At 39.9% G+C, this 22,173-nt stretch overlaps 1 protein-coding gene and 1 long non-coding RNA gene across 2 annotated transcripts; both read right to left on the reverse strand.

Annotated features, from left to right (window-relative positions):
• Window positions 1–206: 206 nt before the first annotated feature.
• Window positions 207–6,786, reverse strand: LOC146682453 (glyceraldehyde-3-phosphate dehydrogenase-like). The gene is made up of 12 exons (XM_085445302.1): window positions 6,702–6,786; window positions 6,406–6,453; window positions 3,290–3,389; window positions 2,963–3,072; window positions 2,795–2,885; window positions 2,461–2,576; window positions 2,203–2,284; window positions 1,443–1,594; window positions 1,245–1,323; window positions 1,068–1,151; window positions 787–884; window positions 207–483 (listed from the first exon to the last, which is right to left on the reverse strand). The coding sequence occupies exons 2-12, from the start codon at window positions 6,426–6,428 to the stop codon at window positions 414–416; spliced, it is 1,005 nt and encodes a 334-aa protein (XP_085301428.1). The 5' UTR covers window positions 6,429–6,453; window positions 6,702–6,786; the 3' UTR covers window positions 207–413.
• An 11,022-nt stretch (window positions 6,787–17,808) lies between these two features.
• Window positions 17,809–20,673, reverse strand: LOC146682454 (uncharacterized). Its single transcript, XR_014917720.1, has 4 exons — window positions 20,457–20,673; window positions 19,366–19,508; window positions 18,500–18,664; window positions 17,809–18,422 (listed from the first exon to the last, which is right to left on the reverse strand). It is a non-coding gene; the product is annotated as an uncharacterized LOC146682454 (long non-coding RNA).
• Between the last annotated feature and the right edge of the window lie 1,500 nt (window positions 20,674–22,173).

Consider the following 22,173-nt stretch of genomic DNA (forward strand, 5'->3'; position numbering starts at 1 on the left):
GTCCATTCTAAACTATATACAATTTAAATTGCATATCACAATGTGCTTTAAATGCCTTATACCAGGGTTAATGCTGAAAGCTCTTACACCGAATGTAAACATGATCTGAAATAAGGCTTCAAATATCCATGAAGTTTGCATAGGCAGCAAAGTTTCTCCCTGCTTCGTTTTTCCTTTTGGAAAAGAAACTACACATTTCTCATGAATTGTGTTCTTTATTTTCAAGTGCAAAGGAGCCACAAGATTAGTAACAATACTGCAAAGAATCTGTACAAACATCACTTCTGACAGAACAGGGGACAAGCTTATTTTAAGCAGGACAATACATTTTCTCTCCCCATTGGTCAGGTTATTCAGTTTGTCCTTTCTGCAGATGCTGTGACATCCAGGTGAAGGAATGATGAATCAGGATTTCACTCCTTAGAGAACATGTGCACGAGCAGGTCACACACACGGTTGCTGTAGCCAAACTCATTATCGTACCTGCAGGTACAAAAATGAGAGCAGAAGGTTCAACAGTGGAAACGTGAATGAAGATGGGAAAGCTGCAGGCTTTAGTGCATAATGGCTAACTGTTTAAATCACAGAAGTTTGTCTTCTTGGGGCACTAGGTGTAAACTCGGTGACTAGGAATACCAGTCTATTACATTTTTACTCATTTCATACTACATGAGATTCAGATTTCCATTTGTAGTAATCAATTCATTTAAATGCAGCAAACAAGCTTTGGTCAACTGAGTTTAATAAATGCAGTTTCATACTAGAGACATGTTCATCGAGTCTCACCATGAAACCAGCTTGACAAAGTTGTCGTTGAGTGCAATGCCAGCTCCAGCGTCAAAGATTGACGAGTGAGGGTCACTGTTGAAGTCTGTGGACACAACCTGAACAGAAAGAGTGCAAGTGTAGTTGTTCTGTTAGTGTGCCAGTCCTCGAGCACATCTGTAAAGCTAGTTAGACAAATGCTGCCACCTAGTGACTCCTGTGTGGCCACAAGTGAAACAGTCTCATTCTCCCCTTTTAAGAGTATAATGTAGCCTGGTGTTTCAGATGTGGGTGTTTTGTACCTGGTCCTCTGTGTATCCCAGAATTCCCTTCATGGGTCCCTCAGCAGCAGCTTTGATAGTTTTCTTTATGTCTTCATACTTTGCCTGAGATGAGAAATTATAATCCTCAGATTAGACAAATGCAAACTCTAGATAAGGGAACATGAATCAGCTTTATGTCAATTATGAGACGCTTACAGGCTTCTCCAGTCGGACAGTAAGGTCGACGACAGACACGTTGGGGGTGGGCACACGGAAAGCCATACCTGTCAGTTTACTGTAACAAACATTCAAAGCTCAGGGCATTTTGCTGATAGTTTTAGTCATTACACCGTCCTGATCCTTTTCAGGAAGACACATGTGCCATTTTAAAATGGAGAATTAGAGGAAAAGTACCCGTTCAGCTCAGGGATGACCTTGCCAACAGCCTTGGCGGCTCCAGTGGAGGCAGGGATGATGTTCTGGGAGGCACCACGGCCATCTCTCCACATTTTACCAGAGGGCCCGTCAACAGTCTTCTGTGTGGCAGTGACAGCGTGGACTGTGCTCTGAAAGAGCAGGTAAAGGTTATTCAGAGGCAGAATCAGATCGTCCCAACAATGTGAGCTAATCTGAGCAGCTGTCGGACAAGTTAAACAGAATTTCAGAGGCAAGTAGCTTTGTTGATGTTGTAGAGGGACCACATTTACTTGATGCAGCAGAAACACTTTGTGACAAGAGAACTACTGGAAAGCAGGACCCTGATATAGACACCCAGTATCCAAGCTTTCTGATCATGTGATGTTTGTGAAGGGCCATCAGTCTCCAGCATCAGTGACTAAAATTTGGTGAGTCTGCCACAAAGAATGACCCTCCCCAGAATGTCAAACTGAGGAGACTTTGAGCTTTTTATTGGCATTGTGCAGTTTTTGCACAGCGAAATTGGGTAGCTGGACCACAAAGGTGCAAAAGACAAAATACAATGAGGGGGGGAAAAAAAAAAAAAAAAAAAAAAAAAAAAAAGTGCAATGTATACATATGCGAGTACTAGCAACATGTAACTAAATGAAGTTGTTGCTGAACGCATTGTACAGTTTGTTGGCCGACTGCTCTTAAAGTTCCTAAAATCTTCTGGTTATAAGAGATTCACTCAAAAGAAGCAGTATCAGTTCTTTACCATGAGACCTTCCACGATGCCAAAATTGTCGTGTACGACCTTGGCGAGGGGAGCCAGGCAGTTGGTGGTGCAGGAAGCATTGCTATGGAGAAAGCACATGTCAACTTAATGTATGACAGCTTAAGTGCAGAGATGCTACACCAAACAAACTTTAAGAAGCCATCTAGACATCTGCAGCCAGCTGTCCAAACAGCCATTATAGAATCACGCACGCACACGCACGCACGGCATCTGTAAGCACTCAGTACCAACACTCACCTGACAACCGTCAATGAGTTGTTGTATTTTTCGTGGTTGACACCCATTACAAACATTGGTGCATCAGCACTGGGAGCAGAGATCACCACCCTCTTAGCTCCACCCTTCAGATGAGCCTAACAAATCAAAATAGAGCTTAAGACTGATTGTACAATCACTGATGCTTCAGGAAGCTCCAAGATTATGCAAACTAGATTCCAAAAAGATTGCATTAATTTAGAGATACAGGTCAGGATGATGAAAACTGTTCCTTCAACATGTGAAACAATCCAGTCATCTTCAGGGTGAAACTGCACTTTAGACAGGTGAGAAAGCACAACAGCAGCCAACTTACAGAAGCCTTCTCAATGGTGGTAAAGACACCAGTGGACTCTACAACATAGTCCACACCAGCATCACCCCACTTGATGTTGGCGGGGTCCCTCCTATGCAGTTCAGAGAAGTTAGTTATTCAATCTGAGGCAAACTTGCTGGACAAAGTGCACATGTGACAGTTACGTACTCTTGGAAGACCATGATGTGCATGTTACCGATGACCAGCTTGCCACCCTCAGTCTTCACCTCTCCGTGCTTCCAAGTGCCGTGAGTGGAGTCGTACTTGAACATGTAGGCCTGCATTAAGAGGTGACCATTAAAAATGCAACAAAACCTGCCATTTCTTAAGAGAAGTCAACATGAGGTCTCTAAAACTTCCTGGTGTCCTTGACAATGCAGTCTTTGCTTAAAATGTTTCATTTAAGAACTTTGATTCTGTTTAGTAATGTAGGAAACGCAAACAGGCTTGTTAAGTACCATCAATTTATAGAGCAGAAGAAACTCATCCTCTCACCATGTATTCCAGGTCAATGAAGGGATCATTGATGGCTACAACCTCAACCTTACCACCAGCAACAGCAGCACGAGTCACCAAACGACCAATACGTCCAAATCTGAAATGCAGGTCAGACTAAAGAATCAGTACAGATGAAAGGGAGCAAGAACGACTAGGTTGTTGTGAGACAGTAAGGATGAAATATTTTGTTGAATTCAAACTGAAGACCCTTGTAATGTCTGCATAGTCCAATTAAAATATCAGGTTCCAGGCCCAAGTTTTTAAATTGCAACTATGTCCACTTTATTCATTTCCTGTCTGACCAGCAGGTTTAATCTGAGTCACTGCAGAGGATGGCTTTGCCATGCAAGGCCTGCCAACCTTGACTGAAGATAACAGTGGCTGGCACCAGCAGCTGATAGCCTGTTTAGGCCCAATATGGGCATTGTCAGTGAGGCAGATTGAAGAGTGTGGAACTAAGGAAGCATGAGGGTCGAAAGTTCAGAGCACGTTATAGTAATGGAGATAAAGAGGGTTGTGAAGTAAGAGTTTCCGAGAGAAATCAAGATATGCTACAAAGACAAGTTTTTAAATCACCCAAACATTTGTCTCTAACTTTTTCATGTTTTGTGACAAGTTGAGTTAGTGCTTCAGAATTGAGTGTGTGGAGGTGTTTGAGTACAACAGTTGCTTGTGGGTTACCCAAACAGATTAGGCCATTCTTGTGAATTGCTGCCTCCAAGTAGATTTGGAGGCATACAAAAAAAACAAAACGCAACTAAAAAAAAAAAAAAAAAAAAAAAAAAAAAAAAAAATTTGTCCAAGATGGCAAAATTTTCCTCATCAAGTTTAAGTTCTGAACAAACTTAAAGTGGGATTTCATATGTGGATGAACCAAAAGCACATAGTTGGAATTTGATTGTATTCATGGCCTTTCAATAATACTGCATTTAGGCTCTATTGTATTTCAGCTTCTATCAGAGCAAACAAGGCTGCTCAATTCAAGATTTCTAAAGATGTGGTGAAACATGTTTCTTCATGTAAACTGATCTGGAAGCAACATGCAACTCTCCTAAAGAAGTTGCTAAAAGCCTGCAGAAGTTAAACGTTGCCATTATGGACGAGCATACCAACTACTGTGTCAGAGGGAAGCCGATAGTAAATTCAGGGTTGAGGCCACCACTAGCTTTGGCTTTAGATCAAGCTGAAGACAGTGAGTTGTGGCATGAACTATTGAGCACCAGAGTTTTGTCATGCAACACTGCATGCCTTCAGTTCACACGAGTCACATTACATAGTTTGTTTGCAACTGTATCCTGCAACAGGAGACAAATATACAACATGCACACAAAACGACTATCAGCTTTGATGTATCAGGAAGCTGAGACTCCTTTGAAACTGCTAGAGAACTTTATGGGTTGAGTAAGAGGAAATCTGGACAATAGCAAAACAGGAAGGAAAGTCTTAAGGGGAGCAATTTGAAAATTCATATCTGTAGGAACCTGCTCATATCAGATAAAGTCCATGTTCATCAACTGGTGTTCTCTTAAAGCCATTCACCTCATGAAATTTAGAGTTAAATGTAAAGTAATTACTGAATATAAAGTTCTTACTTTTGTCAAATATAAAATTATCACAAGTCAGATGTAACAGTTTCACATTTAACTGATATTAGAAATCACTAGCACAGTAAAATGTTAGCAAGTTTAACTTCAGGTGGGATGACAGCATGCTGCCATGGAGGCTGCTTGCACAGTCTAGTTTGTGGCAAAGTCAGTAGTGTACATATCCTTAAAGTTAGTAAGGGGTCAAGAACAAAACACTAATGTTGTACCATTGGGGGACACTTATGAAATTTGGCAATTCTAGCAGCTTTAAACACAAGCAGCTTCACTACTGTCTCATTAGTGAATCATTTTAATTGTCAGGTGCAGAAACCCTCAAGTTATCCTCTCAAACTCTTTGTCAGGCGCTGCCATCATTGACAAAGTTTGACAGGAGGGGGAAGAGCCACAGGCATGCAGATTTCCTTTGTTTTGGAAAGCTGCTGAGCAGCCAGAAGGCCAAAATGGACTGGAGCCCATCTTCTGTTTCTGAGCCTCATTGTGAGGTACGTGTCCAAAATCAGGGAGCCAAATCACCCTGCGGCTCTGCAGCAGCAGCTGCTGCTGCTTCACAAGAGGAAGAGAAAATGTTTCAGCTGTGATCTCCGAGTCTGAGCAGTGTCCACACAGAGTCGGCCGATCACTGATCTCCAGTGGAAAGGTTAAGGAGTTAAAATTAGATGAGGGGAGAATGAAGAGGAATGTGACAGCTGAAGAGAGCAGCGATACTGACAGAAGGGCGTTGTTGAAGAGCGGACGCCAACTGTGACACCACCAGACTATAAATAACCAGAGAATAGACAGGTCCAGACCGCAGTCCTGTCCTGCTTTTAGGGTTCAGATGATGCTCAGGCAGCACTCCAGCAGTCCTCTGTGAGGCAGCTAAATATTTAGACACCTTTAAGTGTCTGGCATTTCTAGATTTCAAGCCTTGTTTAATTTATGTTCATTTAACAAGTTGCCCTTTTACCATCTTGACAAGTTGCCGTTTCAGCTTTCAAACATTGGCAATCAGTTTGTATTTTGGCCTCCATAAGGCATTGGTTTAGCACATTTCCAACAAGGTGTTAAGTTTAAACTGCTTTTGCCACTTGATTAAATCTTTACTTCATGAGCCAATAAGTAAAACCACAAGAGGACAACATGTCACTAGAGGAAAACCAAATCGAAGGCCCTACAATTCAATTAAATTGCCCACTGATCTAAATTTTAGAAACACTTTCAACCTTTGACATAAACACTTGTGTCAATACAGCATTCAGACAACAGGGGATGAAGTTAAAATACCTGGATACAAATCAAGCATCCAAAGAAATCCAAGAATCTTATCCGGGGTATACTGAAATGCCTGCTTTGAACTTTATTAAAAGATATACAAATAAAATGCAAGACTTAGTTGCACCTACTCAAGTTTTACTAGCATCAAACCAAACACCCCTTTGCAACACATGGGGTAGTGATTGTTAATTAAGCCGATGAGAAGGAAACCTCTGCCAGGACACCTGCACAATGACAGGTGTAGAAACTTACCCATTGACTCCAATCTTCACCATTGTGCCTGATGTGGTCTACACCTCACTGAGAGGGAGGAAACAGTTTAGCCTTTAATTCACTTATACAAGAAGAAAAAAAAAAGATGCACATTCAAGAATTAAAAGATTAACGTTTCAAAAAACTCAAAACAAAACTTTACAGGAAGCAGAAACCGTGTAATAAAAACGCTACTTTCTGTGTGTTTCGTTCACCTGTTACTCTGAGCAGCAGGTAAAACTGTCAAAGCTCAACCACTAAACAAAGGCAACAAATGCGGGAAACCAAACCCTTACCTGAGAGAACACTGGGATACGAACGTCCTTCGGAGAAGAAGCGAGAGCGGGAAAGAAGTTTCGAGGCACGCCATTTATATGAGCTGTCCTCCCGGGCCACGCCCCCTTCCTCAGTGGCCCAACTTTAAAGGTCACGTGAAGCTGCGAACGAGTTTAATTAAGAGCGTCGTTTTTTTGTGCGGTCTTTGCTCAGTCTGAGAGGTCGCTATACAACAGAACCACAGTGCAAATGTGCAATCTGTAATGGCATAATTAGAATTAAACGCCACTCTTCAGAATAGTTCCTGGAAGGAGCTCCACAGGAAAACACAAGAACAAAACCATGTTGTGGCAACTGGGAATTTTAGGAAGGAAATACCAATATCATGGGAATAATAATAACATAAATAACAAAACATCCACTTACAATTGTTTTGCATTTGATTCGTTTGCCCAAAAGGACAGCAAACAACACACAAAATCGCAGATTTCATTAACAGCTTTAATATTATCATTATTTCCCCCATAATTTCTGCAGGCATTGCAATGATGTTGCCAATGTCAATTTTATGTTACTGTATTTATTTTTCTATTTTACAATCAGACTCATGAAATGAAAATCTGATATCATGAATAACGACATCTTGTTACTTCATGTTGCAGAAAATCTGGAATAACATCCTTTCAAATGGTGAAAGGCTTTTGCTTTGTTGCTCCAGGCCACCATCATTTTCTAGCAAAAACGTTTTTCTTCTAATTTAATCAAAGATTTACTCACAATTTATTGATGATTGTGTGTAATTTATTTATATCATACATTAAATTAAATAATAGGTTAATCAACTGAAATCACAATTACCAAAACGGATTTCTCAATGTTATAAAACTGAAATGTGATTTACCTTTTAGTACTGTCAGAAATCTGTGATCAGTTGGGTATAAATCCATCTCTGTAGCTGTGTTATTTTCAGCAAGCACAAAGAATCTATTTTTATTAAAAAGACAACTGTCAAAAATTACATAAGAGAGTTTAATGAGGAAGGTGAGAGCACTGATGTGTTAATCTGGTCCTCGGTCCAAAGTCAGACCTAGGACACCCCCCCACTGCTGCCCTGTCCAGGCTCAGTCACAGGATGATCCTGCCGGTCATGTGATGTTCGGGTTTCCACCACTACGTGAAGCATATCACACACAGACAGGAGGGCAACTTTCATAGTCAGTCTAGTGCTAATCCCACTGAAGCTTAGTTTTATGTATTTAAATGAAGAAATATTACAGTGAAACTTACAGGGAAATAATCACAATGATTTTTTGAATTCCCCCAACAAATCTCTGAATGCAGGCTTGTGTGTTCGTAGCAAAAACTACAGGGGTGGCAGAGCCTCTGAACTTTAACAGCAGTCGCGTTAATTTGGTCACCAAATGTGCTGGTGACCAAATAAATCTCTACCCCAGGAGTTTCAAACTCATTTTAGTTCATGGACCACCTACAGTTCAACTTGATCTCAAGTGGGGAGACTCAGAAAAAACAGTCCAACCTATAAAAACATATAGAAATTGAAATATATTTTCTTTTAAGTGTAAAAATGTGCATGTACTCTCTGAAAACATTCATATGTAATGTACCATAAAATAGATGATTAGCAGCCTGAGATGGCTTAGGAAAACTGAGTATAGTCTCAACAGTGCCAGTTTTCCTCTTTCTGTCAGTCTACTATCATTAGAAAAATGCTGCAGAACTGCATCGGGATGTCGTCTTGGCTTACAGGTGTCGCTCAGATTTTTGTAAAAAATAAGAGACAAAAACTCCAAAAATGATGCCGATGCTGGCTTAGATTTGAATGTTTTGCAAACCCGTCCACTGGGCCAGATCTGATCCTTTTGTTGGTCTATTCTGGCCCTTGGGCTGTATGTTTGACACATCTGGTCCTAAGCTTTCCACTTCAGCCAGAAAATCTAAACGGTTATATTCAGCAACCAGAGAATTGGATCATATGGAAAATTAATTCATCCAAAAATATTATTATCTCCCACGACCCTGAATTGGATAAGCAGAAGAGAATGGCTGGATATTTATTTTAAAGCTTTGAAAACATGTTACAAATGAAGTTCCCCTTGTAAAAATAGAATAATAATGAGTAATAACGAGGCTGAGTAATCTGATACGGCTTATCACTGTAAGTTTCATCTAATGTTAATCAAACAAGAAGACACGGTATGGTTGGAATCCACATATGGTGGTCCTGTGAGTATTTTCAGCAGCACGATGGAGTAATGAAGGAATGTCACTCAGCGTGGCTCACCGAAGTTTTAAATAGATTTTGGTAACCGACAGAAACCCGCAGGTATAAGACTTTTGAGGCTATGAATGCACACACAATACTGTTGTGTTTTACAAATGCACAGACTGTATATAAAAGATGAACGTAGCTGTCATGAGGTTGCATTTTGATTTTCAAGCTCTTCTTTTGAAGCCTCAGCCTGCACGTTTTGACCCTGAGATTTTGGTGTTTTGAAACTTGACATGATGTGTGGAGAGTTTTCACACATCATAAAGATTTGCCTGGTTTATCATCTGTTTTCTTCTCAAAGGGACCATAATTTATAAAGTCAAATCATGTTGTAATAAATAAGACTTAACACTTTCAGTCTAAACCACAAACATCACCAAATACATGCATCCAAACCTGTGACATTTGCACCCCATTCATACCTGGTATTACTGCTTGGCCTAGAACATTAAGTCCAAGAACATAGTTCATACTTTGATCAGATATTAGAAGGTACAAATGCAATCTATGCAGCATGACCACATCTTCAAGAAAAAAGAACACATTTTGAAACCAATAATAAATGAAAGGTAGATAATTATCCAGATACCGTATCTCTATACAGACTGCATGGGTGTATTTTAGTACTCACAAAGCAAAAGAACAATCTAGCCCTGCGGATCAAAGAACATACAGCTCTACAGGTCAGTCAGTGGAGGGTAACATATAAAGGTCAGCCTATAAATATGGCATCCTGTTCTGAACTCTCTTCATATAGACAGTATGTTAAAGAGTGTGACATTTAGGTGAGCTGGGCACCTCTGTTCGGGGTCAGACACACCAGAGGGTTAGCAAGAACGTCTCTGAAACAAAAAGGGACTGAAGGTTGGTTTGTATGTTTGAATGAAGCCCGGACAGCTCTCAAAAGCAGAGCCCAGGTGAGATAAATGTGCGTCCTTTGTGTGCGTGATGGTGTAACTGTGCACATATCTGCACTGAATGTAATGCAGAGCCTGATAAATGCTTTGTCTTTGGTTAGGGGTGCATTCTAGCTGCTCAGATAAGCCCCATGATCCAACACAGCCATGCCTTATCTAGGAAAAAAGAAAGGAAACCTGGTTGCTATGACAACCCCAGTGGTTAGACAGCTGGTTAATAATTCAAGTCTCGCTTGCTCCTGTCTGATATTTGTCTTTCTGCTGCACAGACTGTACAAACATTGTCTAAAATTCACAGACTATGTCACTGCATTTCCAGAGGAAGTCAAAGCTCCTGAAATGAGCTGCTCTTCCTCTCGATCTTCTCACTGCCCCGTTCTCTGGCTTCATTTCCATCGGAGCTGAGATTAAAACCTTCTACCCAAACGCATTCAGAAAAGTATTCTGCTATACCGTGCATCAGTATTTGAATTTGCTATGACAGAAACTTAAATAAAGAAAATGACAGTCAACAAAAGGCAGAAGGAATGCAGAACATCGGGAGCATCAGGAGCAGAACACATTAAAAATAATACATGAAGAAAGTTTGAAATCATCTTCATGACCTTCTGCTGTTTCTTCATCCTTTCCCACCGAGCAGCTGACTCGAAGTTGCAGGAGGCTCAAAGTGTTTGTATGAGTGACCTTTAATGATTTCATTTTAAGCTGATGACATTTATAACATTTCCCCTTTTTTATTAAAGAATGGATGTGTCTGTGGGTGTAGAAGGAAGGAGAAAGAGGCAGTGCAAAGGTCAAGAAGCAGATTTAAACCCAAAGAACGAGAGTGGGCGATTAAACCCGCTGAGCCTCCAGAACAACAAACACACAGCCTGCGCTTTCATTCAGGCACACGGAGTGATGTGGCATTAAGGCTTTACTCTTAGAGCCTTATAACACATGCAAGTGATAATGTCTACAAAAATGCTGGGAACAGAGATTTTAGCTTAAAACTGCTAATTGCTTCTCCTGAACCACGATCTCTGGTATCCAGTTTAAAGTGACGGGTCATCTTTTTGCATTTAGTTTTTTTCATCCTTAAAGATACTTTGTTATAAGTTGCCCAGTTTTGGAATAATTGGCTGTAAAGATATAGTTCTCTGTTTCCTTTAATAAAATTACATTTTGTCTCAAAGCACCAAAAGTATGCTTAAAAAATGAGCAGTGATGTCTCTTTCCAGAAATCTCGGCCTTGTTGTGAGCAGTTTCATGGCAACTGTATCACTCTGCAGAAGGAAACACGGATCTACTGATGACAGGAGCTAAACAATCATCCTGAGAGCTTCTAATATAATCAACAGCTCCCGCTATTTAGACTTCCTGTTTAATAGGAAAAATGTTTTCTTCTATTCTTCAGTTGTTTAGTAAAACAGACTGAGATAATAGTTATAATACTGGTTTGCACTACAGCCAGATGATTTTCTCTGGTTTGGAGTCAAAGTAAGGGAGACAAAGCTGTGTGAGCAGAAGAGAGAGGACAACAGACAAATAATGCTGAATATGAAGCTGCCAGGCAGGAGGAAAAAAGGAAGACCTCAGAGGAGATTCATGGGTGTAGTGAAGGAGGACATGCAGAGGGTGGATACGACAGAAGAGGATGCTACGGTGAGATGGAGGCAGAGGAGGAAGAAGAAGAAGACATACTTTCACTTAGGTACATCAAGCGAGTGTGGGCTTTCATGAATCCTGAAAGTATCAATCAGAAGTAATTTATGGACAAATTCAGCTTCTCTGTAAGAAAAAAAGATATAAATTATTTGCTGCTATTCTTTCCTTCAAGATTTCCTGTAGTTTCTTGTTTATGAAGGGTGTACTTCTTCAAAGCGAGGGAAGTCAGCCAAGTTGAGTTTGGAGTCACAGTCCTCTGCTTCCCAAAGGTGTCTCCTTTTTAATCTGATTAGATCACCATGGAAACTAAACGCTGAAAGTATTACCTGGTCATGTTCAGAGCACTGATTTAAAAATCAGTTGGAAGTGCCACGTTTTATTTACAATGAAATCTGAGTGTGGTGTAGATTCTCTGCTGAAGGATTGTGTGTATGCTCCTTGTTAAGCTGCACCTTACTAACACCACATGGAGAAGACGTGACGTGAGTATGCATTGCATGGTCGCAGGAATTTACATTTATTTAGTTTTTATGCTTGATCCTAAATGGGTCCTTGATCAGTTTTCTGTAACATGTTGGAATGACAGCTGTGAGAAAACTGATCTTTGTGTTGGTTATTTGTCACCAAAAATATTGAGTGATTACAATGAATTTCACTTTGATTTGGCAGCAAACTAAACAGATTTCCTTATTTCCTTGAACTGGGACAGTGTCAGAAATTAATAGACTAAGTAGCCTTTAATGTGTTAATGGATCAACTTTAAACTCTCAGAACTCTAATGAAGAGCTGTCATGTTACAAATACTCATTAACATTTTTTCTGAGTCTTTTGATTCTTTAGTGTTTTTATCGTGGGGAAGGAGCGGGGATGTTTCCCCTGCTCCTCACTGAAATCTACACCTCTGGCTAAAAAGGGCTTGCAGATCACTGAATTGTGTTTCTGCTTTTTGGAACTGGCTTGTAAATTAAAACCGATTCAGATTCTTATCTGATGGCCTTAAACACACATGAAGTGTCACCTATTTATTAACGACTGCAGGCTCCTCCCTCACTGTTACCAGGACAGAGAGCCACGTTTGAGGCTCTGCAGGTAGAAACAACAGCGTTTGAATTTTAAATGACTCTTCGGTGCATGGTTACATTTCCAGGGCCAGCAACTCCACTCCAGTACTCCAGTAAGACGTGTCAGACATTATCAAGCTCCTTCTCTAACAGCAGCAGACGTCTGTCAGAACGAGGCACTGCTGATCTTTGTTGCTCTGCAATTGCATCATCTTCATAGGTACATGATAAAATCCTCTGGGGGGAAAACTGGAGCAGCTGGTGTCCAGTGAAAATAATAAAGGGGACAGAAAAGCTCCTCCTAAGAACAAGTGCAGGTGTGTGATGGGAAGACCAGAAAAGCCACAGAGAAAACCATCGTGAGAATATGCACAGCAAAGCACACCGTGCTGCTTTTAACTGACCAGACGGAGAAGATTTGTATGACAGGCGGGCTACATCAAATAGATCAATTTTTATAATGATAAATAAATGATCTATTAGTTCAAGAAAAAAAAAGGATTTGGCCTGTAGATGTTTTTTAAAAATCCCAATCAAGACAAATTGAAGCCTGTGAATAAAACGAGATGATCTAATTTCACAAACTACAGAGCAGAGACAAAAAAAGAGGGACGAGGAGGTTTATGAACAGATGTGAGCCAGCGAGGAGACAATGATCAATACACACACCGGTGATGAGAAAGAGAAAAGAGACAGAGAAGGAATCGAGGAGGGAAGGCTTTCCTCTTCTAGACTCTAGAATTGAAACTTTAGTGGACGAGCAAGGAGACAAAAACATTTCCAGTCTCACATAAATCAACGGTCCTCTCTTTCACTGCTGTTTGGCGCCCTCTAGTGAGACCACATGCAACCAGCTCAAGTCAAACCTTCCTGATAAAAAATAATTGTTATTTATTTATACTACTTTTTAGCTTTTATCTTTACTTTCTGGTCACATGACTAAAGTGTATGAAACCAAATGTTTGAAATGTTAAAAAGCTAAAACAAATGGGTTCATTAGTTCAACAAAATGATGAAGAATCAAAATGTTTCAATTAACTTGAATTCAAAGTTACTTCTTTACCGGAAAAAAGGTCGGCTGAAGCCAACAGGACATCTGAGTAAACCTCACCGCACAGACAGATTCTGAGATGTGGTTTAAAGTACAAAACTTTAAGAGCTCCGCTGGAAACTTCTGTTTCTGACTGACAAGTTTTTAAATAATTTTTCTTTTAAATTTAAAGCAAACAAACTGAGTAGACCACACAAGCACACCAACATCAGCTGACAGTTGTGGCATGAGGAACTAAATAAATGTAGCAGTTTGTTGTATTCTGAGCTTTCAAACTGCTGCTACAAGCTTATAAAGGCTTCTTATAAAGTGCTTTTTTTTTTAGCTTTCTAACTATCACACACACATATAATCTGATGGACCATTGGGGACAATTCGGGGCTCATTATTTTGCCAAAAAAGCTTCAACTTGCAGACTGGAGAAGCCATCCAGCCCTAATTATAAACGGAAGACATGATGAAGCATCCACTGTAGAAAAATATGGACAATATGACAGCTCCTTGTAAAGAAAACCAGCATGTTGCAGAAATATCATCTTACTTTGGATTTAGCATTTGCAGTCCGAGTGGCAGACAGCTTAGATACGTCTAAGGTTAGAACAGTTAAACACGGTGAAAGTAGTTCAGGGTAATTTAAAGAAACAAATTCCAACCTGTTGTTAGGAGCTGTTATTCTCTGATGCTTATACTCACCAGTCTCTTCATTAGGTACACCTGTTCAACTGCTCATTAATACAAATATCTAATTGGGGGAAAAAGGTAACTTGTGTGACTCTGAATGTTGCAGCAACCATGAAACATTCAGAGTTGACTGGAAGCTCTGAGCATTTCACAAACTGCTGATCTACACAGATTTTCCGTCGCAACCATCTTGTTATGGAGAATTGTTAGAAAAAGAGAAAATATGCAGTGAGTGTTTGGGTGAAAATGTTTTCACACAGCTTCACCTGAACAATAACTGAAAACAGAACAACAGAAAATTGGAAATTCAGTGCCTGGTCTGATGAGCTTGAAAGCTCAAACATTTCAGGCACGTGATGGTGGAGGCGATGTTGTCATGGCACACTTTGGATCCCTTAGTAGCAGCTCAGCATCGCTTAAACACCGGAGACTACCAGAGTATTGTTTTCTGTATGTGTCCGTCCTTTATGGCTGCAGTGTACGCGTCTGCTGATGGCTGATTCCAGCAGCACACAGTTTCTTTGCAAAGCAGAATGAAAATCTGGCGTTTCATGTACAAAAAGGCACCTGTTACTTTGATTACTGCCAGATTAGCTGATTGTTGTGTAATAGTTTGAGTTTGTTAAACTTGCATTGAGTGAAACTGTAGATTTTATCTTGACTTTTATGACATTTACCCACTCTCGTCTCTGGTTTTGACAGGCAATTAATCCTACAAAAAACAAGATAAAATCACCTTTTAATAACAACTTTTAGACATGATTTCAGTTAACTTTTGTTTTTTTACTTGCATTTCTTTCACAAACACTCGGTTATTTATACACTCGTCAGTCACAGAGCAGCGTGATCACTCATTTAGATGTCATCCATTCACAAAATGCCATTTATGCTACTTGATGAATGTGGAATGAATATAAAAGATTATCTTTCTTTTAACTCTACTTTGGGCGATCGTAGCTCACGAGTTGGGAGTTCGTCTTGTAATCGGAAGGTTGCCGGTTCGAGCCCCGGCTTGGACAGTCTCGGTCGTTGTGTCCTTGGGCAAGACACTTCACCTGTTGCCTACTGGTGGTGGTCAGAGGGCCCGGTGGCGCCAGTGTTCGGCAGCCATGCCTCTGTCAGAATGTGTGTGTGAATGGGTGGATGACTGGATGTGTAAAGCGCTTTGGGGTCCTTAGGGACTAGTAAAGCTCTATACAAATACAAATATTCTAAATATTCCACCAGGTTTACCAGATATAATCTCTAAATTTGCCTGTCAGTTATTTTGTCCTTAGCAGGTCATGCTTGGAGGGTTTTCTGTACCCGGTTCCACAGAACAGGGCTTTGAGAATCTGTAAGCAGAAAAAGAAAAAAGCAGTTTAGAGAAAAGCAACATAAATCACTATAAACCTGCACAGAACTGCAGGACCGGCTCATCAATAACAGTTTCACATGTCCTGTGATTCACAGTTTATATAAAAATATTGATTGATATTGAAAAAATGAGACTTAAACAGCAATCTTGTAAGTTTCTGGAGCAAATCTAAATCATTTTTCATGCCTAATAATCAGCACAGCCTTTTGCTTAGAAGAAAGGAAACACATTTTTAGGTTTCAGCTGAGGAGAAACAAACATGCACACACAAAGATAAATAAAGTGAAATAACAGCTGACTTGCAGATCATAAGCACAAGCTTGGAGCAGTGCGTGATTAGCTCATTAAACGTGTGACAGACAGTTTTGCAAGCCACCACTTTAACCCACCTTTTCTCCGCACGATGGATTAGACCATCCATCTTCATCGAGCTGCAGCCTCTGCTTCGGCCAGACCGGCTAAAATCTAAGAGCTGTGCTGGCAGACGATGAGCGCGTCGTCCTTGTGTTGTCCTCTTTTACAGGAAGGGGCCTCTAATCAGCTCTGCGGAGAGGATGCTTGGATAACTGGCAGGAAACCAGGTGAGAGGAGAGGTAAATGAGATGGGATGGATGCTGCTGGCAAAGGCTGGTGTGGGCTGTGTGGGATTTTTCATTCATAATTCATTCGCCCAGTTTATTAGCTTACACTCCAAAAACTAAATTTGAAGCAGTGAGACAACAAATGGGCCTTTGTTTTGGAATGATGACAAAAAAGAGACAAAGTGTAGGTTAAAACAATACTGGCTTGTGACTGGTACAGCAGATAATTGGTGCTTGTTTTAAATTGTTATAAAACATAAAATGATCTAAAGACACAATCTCTGTGACTTTCTATTCCCCCCAAAATCTGTTAGTGTAGTGTAGTGTAGTGTAGTGTAGTGTAGTGCCACTTTGCACTACAAGAAGGTGGAGAGGGTAAAACCTTTAATTAATCAGGTAAGTCATTAGGAAAAGGAAAAATGATGACCTTGTTTGTGGGACAATCTTTCAATATCTACATCAATATAAATATTTAAATTTCTTCCAGTGGGGAGTCCTTCCTCTTCCTCATCATCGCTAAGCACTTGCTCCTGGGGCATATTCAGATCACTGGGATGTCTCTCTGTTATTACCCAAGCAGCAATCTTTGGGGCTGAAAAATACATGAAGCCAGTTTGAAAGTTTAATAACGAGAGATGATTTGGAAGAATTGAACTAGATTTATTGAGACAGAGAAATTGATTTAACTCAGATGATCCACCATGACAGAAAGGAATCCCAGCAGTGACAGGACTGAGGACAGGACCCCCTGAGTCTGGAGACTGGTGATGAAGATGAAGACTGAGGTTTGGATGGCGCTCTCAGTGACTTGGGTGAGGTGGACATGGCGGAGGACGATAGAGAGCACAGATTTTAGCCATGCAGAGGAGAGGCCGATTGGCCCAAAGACAAGAAGTCAAGAAGATGATTGGACTAGATGTCAGGACTGAGACGTTGTGGGAAAGTGTTAGTGATGTAAACTAAGCACCTAGGAAAGCAGGAAGATGAGTGATTACAGATCATCCTTATTGAGCAACGCTTAAGCTTCATTAACAGAAGTTCCTCAGTTGGCCACTAGAGGCTCTGTTCAAAAGGGAGTCAAGCCCCACTCACTCTCCTGTTAAAATGACCAACTTTCCAGCAGAAATAAACATCTTAGCAGCCTCCTACACTCAGAAAAATAAAGGTGCCAACTGGAACCAAAAGTGGTTCTTTAGACTGATGCCATAGAAGAACCTTTTTTGGTGCCACAAAGAACCTTTCAAACAATGGTTCTTTGAAGAACCATTTCTTTCAGTGGTTCATTGAAGAACCTTTAAAGGTGCCCCAAAGAACCATCAAGAAATGGTTCTTTGGGGCACCTTTAATGGTTTTTCAAAGAACCTTTTTAAAAATGGTTCTTTAAAGAACCATTTTTAAAAAGGTCCTTCAAATGGTTCTTTAAAAGAACCATTTTAAAGAACCTTTTTTGAGTGGTTCTTTAAAAAAACCATTTTAAATCTTTCAAAATAAAATGCATCATAAATTGAATTTGAGTAGGGCAAAATAAATACTAGCACAGCATAGACATATATTAATGGTTTATTGTCATTTTGTAGTTACCAAAAGACAAAAAGGCATTTTAACCCTCAGCACAACATCACTACTAATACATGTCACATATTAGTGTTTTAAACAGTAATAATTAAATATATTTGCTATACTATAAATAAATATATATAAATACTATAGCTACAGATAACACAACAAATAATACATGTATTGTTTAATTAATAAAACATCAGAAAGTGATAAAACACATTAGAAATAGCAATAGCTTCATAACAGACCAATAAATCAACACATTTTCATCAGCAGATGTTTGCATGTTCAGTAAAAATATTTCAACAAGTTTATGATTAAAATGATCAATGAACTTCAGCCTTACGCTATGTAATGTACATTTCATGTTGTACTCATGGTCCTTTGTTAGTCCAGTTTAGGACAATGTCTCTGACGTATGTTTCATATCAAATATATGTCATATCAAAACAAGCCCACACCTGCAGTTGTTTCAGTTTTTCACTGGTGTTTCCTGTCAGCTGGTCAACCTCACTCAGGCAGACATCCATATCAGCCAACCAAACGACAAGTTCCTCCCTTTGTGCTTCAAACCCCTCCCACTCTGAGACAAGGAGCTGAAAGAGAGAGAAAAGAGTCAATTATAAAGAAGAGAGAGAAGTGAAACCCTCCTCAGAAGGTCTGACTCGCATACCTGCAGTTGACCTGTGATGGACTCCTGTTTGGCGTTCACGTCATCCCTCGTTGTTGCCAACAGCCAAGTCTGCAGGGTGCCCTGGAAGAGCTGAGTTAATGTTCGACTCCTCCTGGTCAGGCTCTCCAGCTGGATGAGCCGAGGTCTCCCCTCTCACCGCTGCCTCTGAACACAGAAACACAAATTTCATCTGAAGCAGGAGGTGCAGATTTTTTGTGCTATTCTTTTCTAAATCCAGGCTAGATCACGTGGAGGTATTTGGAAAACTTTTTTGGCCAGTGGACGACTGTTGTCTTGCAGAAAGTCAAATCAAACATATGCGATACACAATTAATTCACAAGAACACATTATAAAAAATAAGTCCAGTTCTTGCCTGATTTCAAGTGAAATCTGCATCAAAACAGGGTGACAGAAGTAAAACGAGTGCACAAAGCCTCACTTTGTAAAAGCCTGCTATTACAGTTCTCCTCTATGCAGACGACTTTCCTGTTTTCAAGGCACAACTTGGATCTGCTGTACGAATCTTATGAATACACACTAAATGAAACAATAGTGTGCATGACTCCAGATTCTGATCCCTCATCCTAATATGGTCCCAACATAGCAACAGCAATAAAGCAAATGTTGAGGCTTCAAAATACAAAGTCCATAAACCAATGGCTGACGTGGGTTTTATCATAAGGGTGATAAATATACAGATTTCAGTCTGTCTTAGAGATTTGATGTTCATTTACCTGCAGATGCACTATACGTGCCTGCTCTATGGTTTTTCACAACATTTTGCACATCACTATTTAATACAGGAAGTAGGTGAACTAAAACAAGTCATCTTTCTTTGTGAGAGGACCATATTAATGAAACAAACCTCATCATAGGGAGCCCTAAAGATGCTCCTGCTGCTTCTCTTCCTCCTCATCCTAAGCTTCCTTCTCCTTGTCCTCGCCTTCCATCCAATTGTAATTCAACCTAATTGTGTTTCTCCCCCTCCTCTTCCTCATTTTGTTGGAGCTGTGAACACAATTAATGTGAATCTGGATTAATTTGTGCAAACAAGAAAAATCTACAGCTTTTTGGTCAGAGGTGCTCTTGTGATTTAAGCCGGGTAGAGTAGATTTATCTGTTGATGCTACCTGCTTCAGCTCTGGCTGCTGAGTGATATTTACACCCTGGCTGGATTACAAACTTTAACCATGTGCTGAACTTTGGCCCAGCGTTGATACCTCTTGTTAGTATAACGACCTCTTCTTAGCTTGTATGTATGATGGTGGATAAATGAAATATAAAAAAAAATTAACTATATTACAAAAGAACATCTATCTTGGAAACATCAAATGACTGGAGCATAACTTGTCAACATCAAATGACCGGAGCATAACTTGTCAACTAGTCCGAAACTAAGTTATGCAGGAACAGTCAAAGACACACCTTCTCATGTCACATTTCTATTCATTTCTATATAATTTGATTAGACAATAAAGAGTTATCTAATCTAATCGAATTATTCATTCAAAACTCTTATGCATAGCTGCATTTTATACAGCTCATACAGAATTCAAAGTACAGGTTCATGTGAGTATTTAATGTACGGCTCAGATCTACAGAATTTCAGAGTTTCTAGAGCAGACACAGAGCTCACGTCACAACAGGCTTCAGGCGCCATTTTAGTGACTTTAACAATATATTACATTTTAATTTCGGTCTAGCTGACATTAGGTTATGTACGCAGTACGCAATTGAACCACATATTTTAGAAGCCAAAGGTTCAAATTAGCTGGGAGCAGCTTCACTTAATTATAACAGTGGTTTTGTTAGGAAAACAGTTGGATACTAAATTGCGCTGACATCAACGGCTAACGTATCTAGCTAATCGCTACTGTTAGCACAACATTAACAGCAAGCTACAATGACGAGTAACAAAAACAAAACAGTAATAAGGTTTTAATGAAAATGTTTTACCTTTTCTAACAGTCCCAGAATCCACAGCTTCAAAGTCCAGCAGGTACTGAAGACTGTTATCCGTTTCGCTGTCACCGTCCGTGAGGTTTTTTTTCCCGAAAGGTCAAGGCCCGCCGCTCGCACACTCTGTCTGCGCATGCGCATCCCAACGACGGACCCCTCCGTCCGCTCCCGGGAGGTTATAGTATGACGTGTTCTGACGTCACTCTCTCTCTCCCTGTCATTTATTTGGCTCGAAACATCAACAAATTGCTCAGTGATGAACAACTACTCAGATCATTTACCTAAGCAGTGCGCTTTGTCAAAACGAAGTGTGTGTTCATTACACTGACATTCTGTTCTGCAATTGTTATTTACTTGTATTTTATAATTTGACTTTACATACTGCTGGGTGGTTTGTAAAGTTTACAATAACTAGTATTATCATTATGCTATATTTTCAAAAATATATAATAATCTCAAAAGCAATGCCTTGGAGTAGAAAATAGTAATGCTTTATTAAAATTTAAAACTAAAGTACAGTATTTGAATGTGTGTATTGTGTCTACTGTTTGCAAATATTTCTAACTTTTATTTGAATATTCAGCTTCCTACCATCTTCTCTTAAAGGGTAATTGCCAGGTATCCCGCCCTCCCCCTTCGCACACACATGCACACAAAGAAAACACACAGTATAATTCACAGCCTCATTATAGTGAATAAATATTTATGCCATTTACACCATCAAACTTAGATTGCTAAGGATGAAGAACCTTTTGTTCTTTAAAGAACCATTTGTAATAGCTGAAGAACCATCCACAAAATAAAAAGGTTCTTTGACGTATGATGGTTCTTTAAAGAACCATGAAGACATCTGAAGAACCATTTAAGAACCATAATTTTTCTGAGTGTACAAAAACAGTGCTGGTGTCTGTGGACTGCTTCGCCCTTCATAACAACTTTATAGGGTTATTTATATTTTTTTCACACTCATCCACCTTGATACTGGAGTCAGGGGCGGAGATGCATTAGCTGAAAAGTGTGCCAGCACAGGCAGTTGTGGCTGAAGGCTGTGTGCTATCGGCCTCACCCCTCCTAACAGGAGGCACTAACCTGGACGTGGCCACATGTTCTTTATCATCATATATTATGGCTTTCTGTGTGCCGCAAATGGGAGAAAGAAAGCTAATTTATTTAGCCAGATGGTGAACAACATGTGTTTCGAGCAGATAGTTAAATTTTCGGAGCCGTTTTCTGCCTCTGACGCCTGAGTGTTGAGCAAAGTGAGGAGGAGTAGAGCTGATAATTTAATATCTGCAGCTTTTATTTCAGAGTCACAGTGTCAGTCAGATGAGAGAACAGCAGGGGAGCGCTGCTCTCTGAGCTTTGCACCACTCAGCTGCTAACAGTGTTGCAGCTACTAACAGTGATTTAGCTAAACCCAAAGAAAGAGGAAGCAATCTGAGGTATTACAGATAATGTATATACCTCAGATTCATTGCTGTGCCAGAAGTACAATGACTTTGACTACAAAAAAACACCTCCTGGAGTTACTTCTTCTCTACATTTGCCTAAAACTTGTCTTTTCTAGACAGTGGTGACTATAGGACAGATACAAGATACAAGAAAGGAAATATCATGAAATGCTTGCACCTTCAAAATTCTCATTAAATACAAAATATCACTTTAAATATCTTAAATGTACTTCAGAGTATGGCACATAAAACATGAAAAAGAA

This window comes from Copadichromis virginalis, linkage group LG22 (genome assembly GCF_057382275.1).
Source record: "Copadichromis virginalis isolate Kocher_CV1m ecotype Utaka linkage group LG22, C_Virginalis_male_GT1.1, whole genome shotgun sequence".
Lineage (NCBI taxonomy): Eukaryota > Metazoa > Chordata > Actinopteri > Cichliformes > Cichlidae > Copadichromis > Copadichromis virginalis.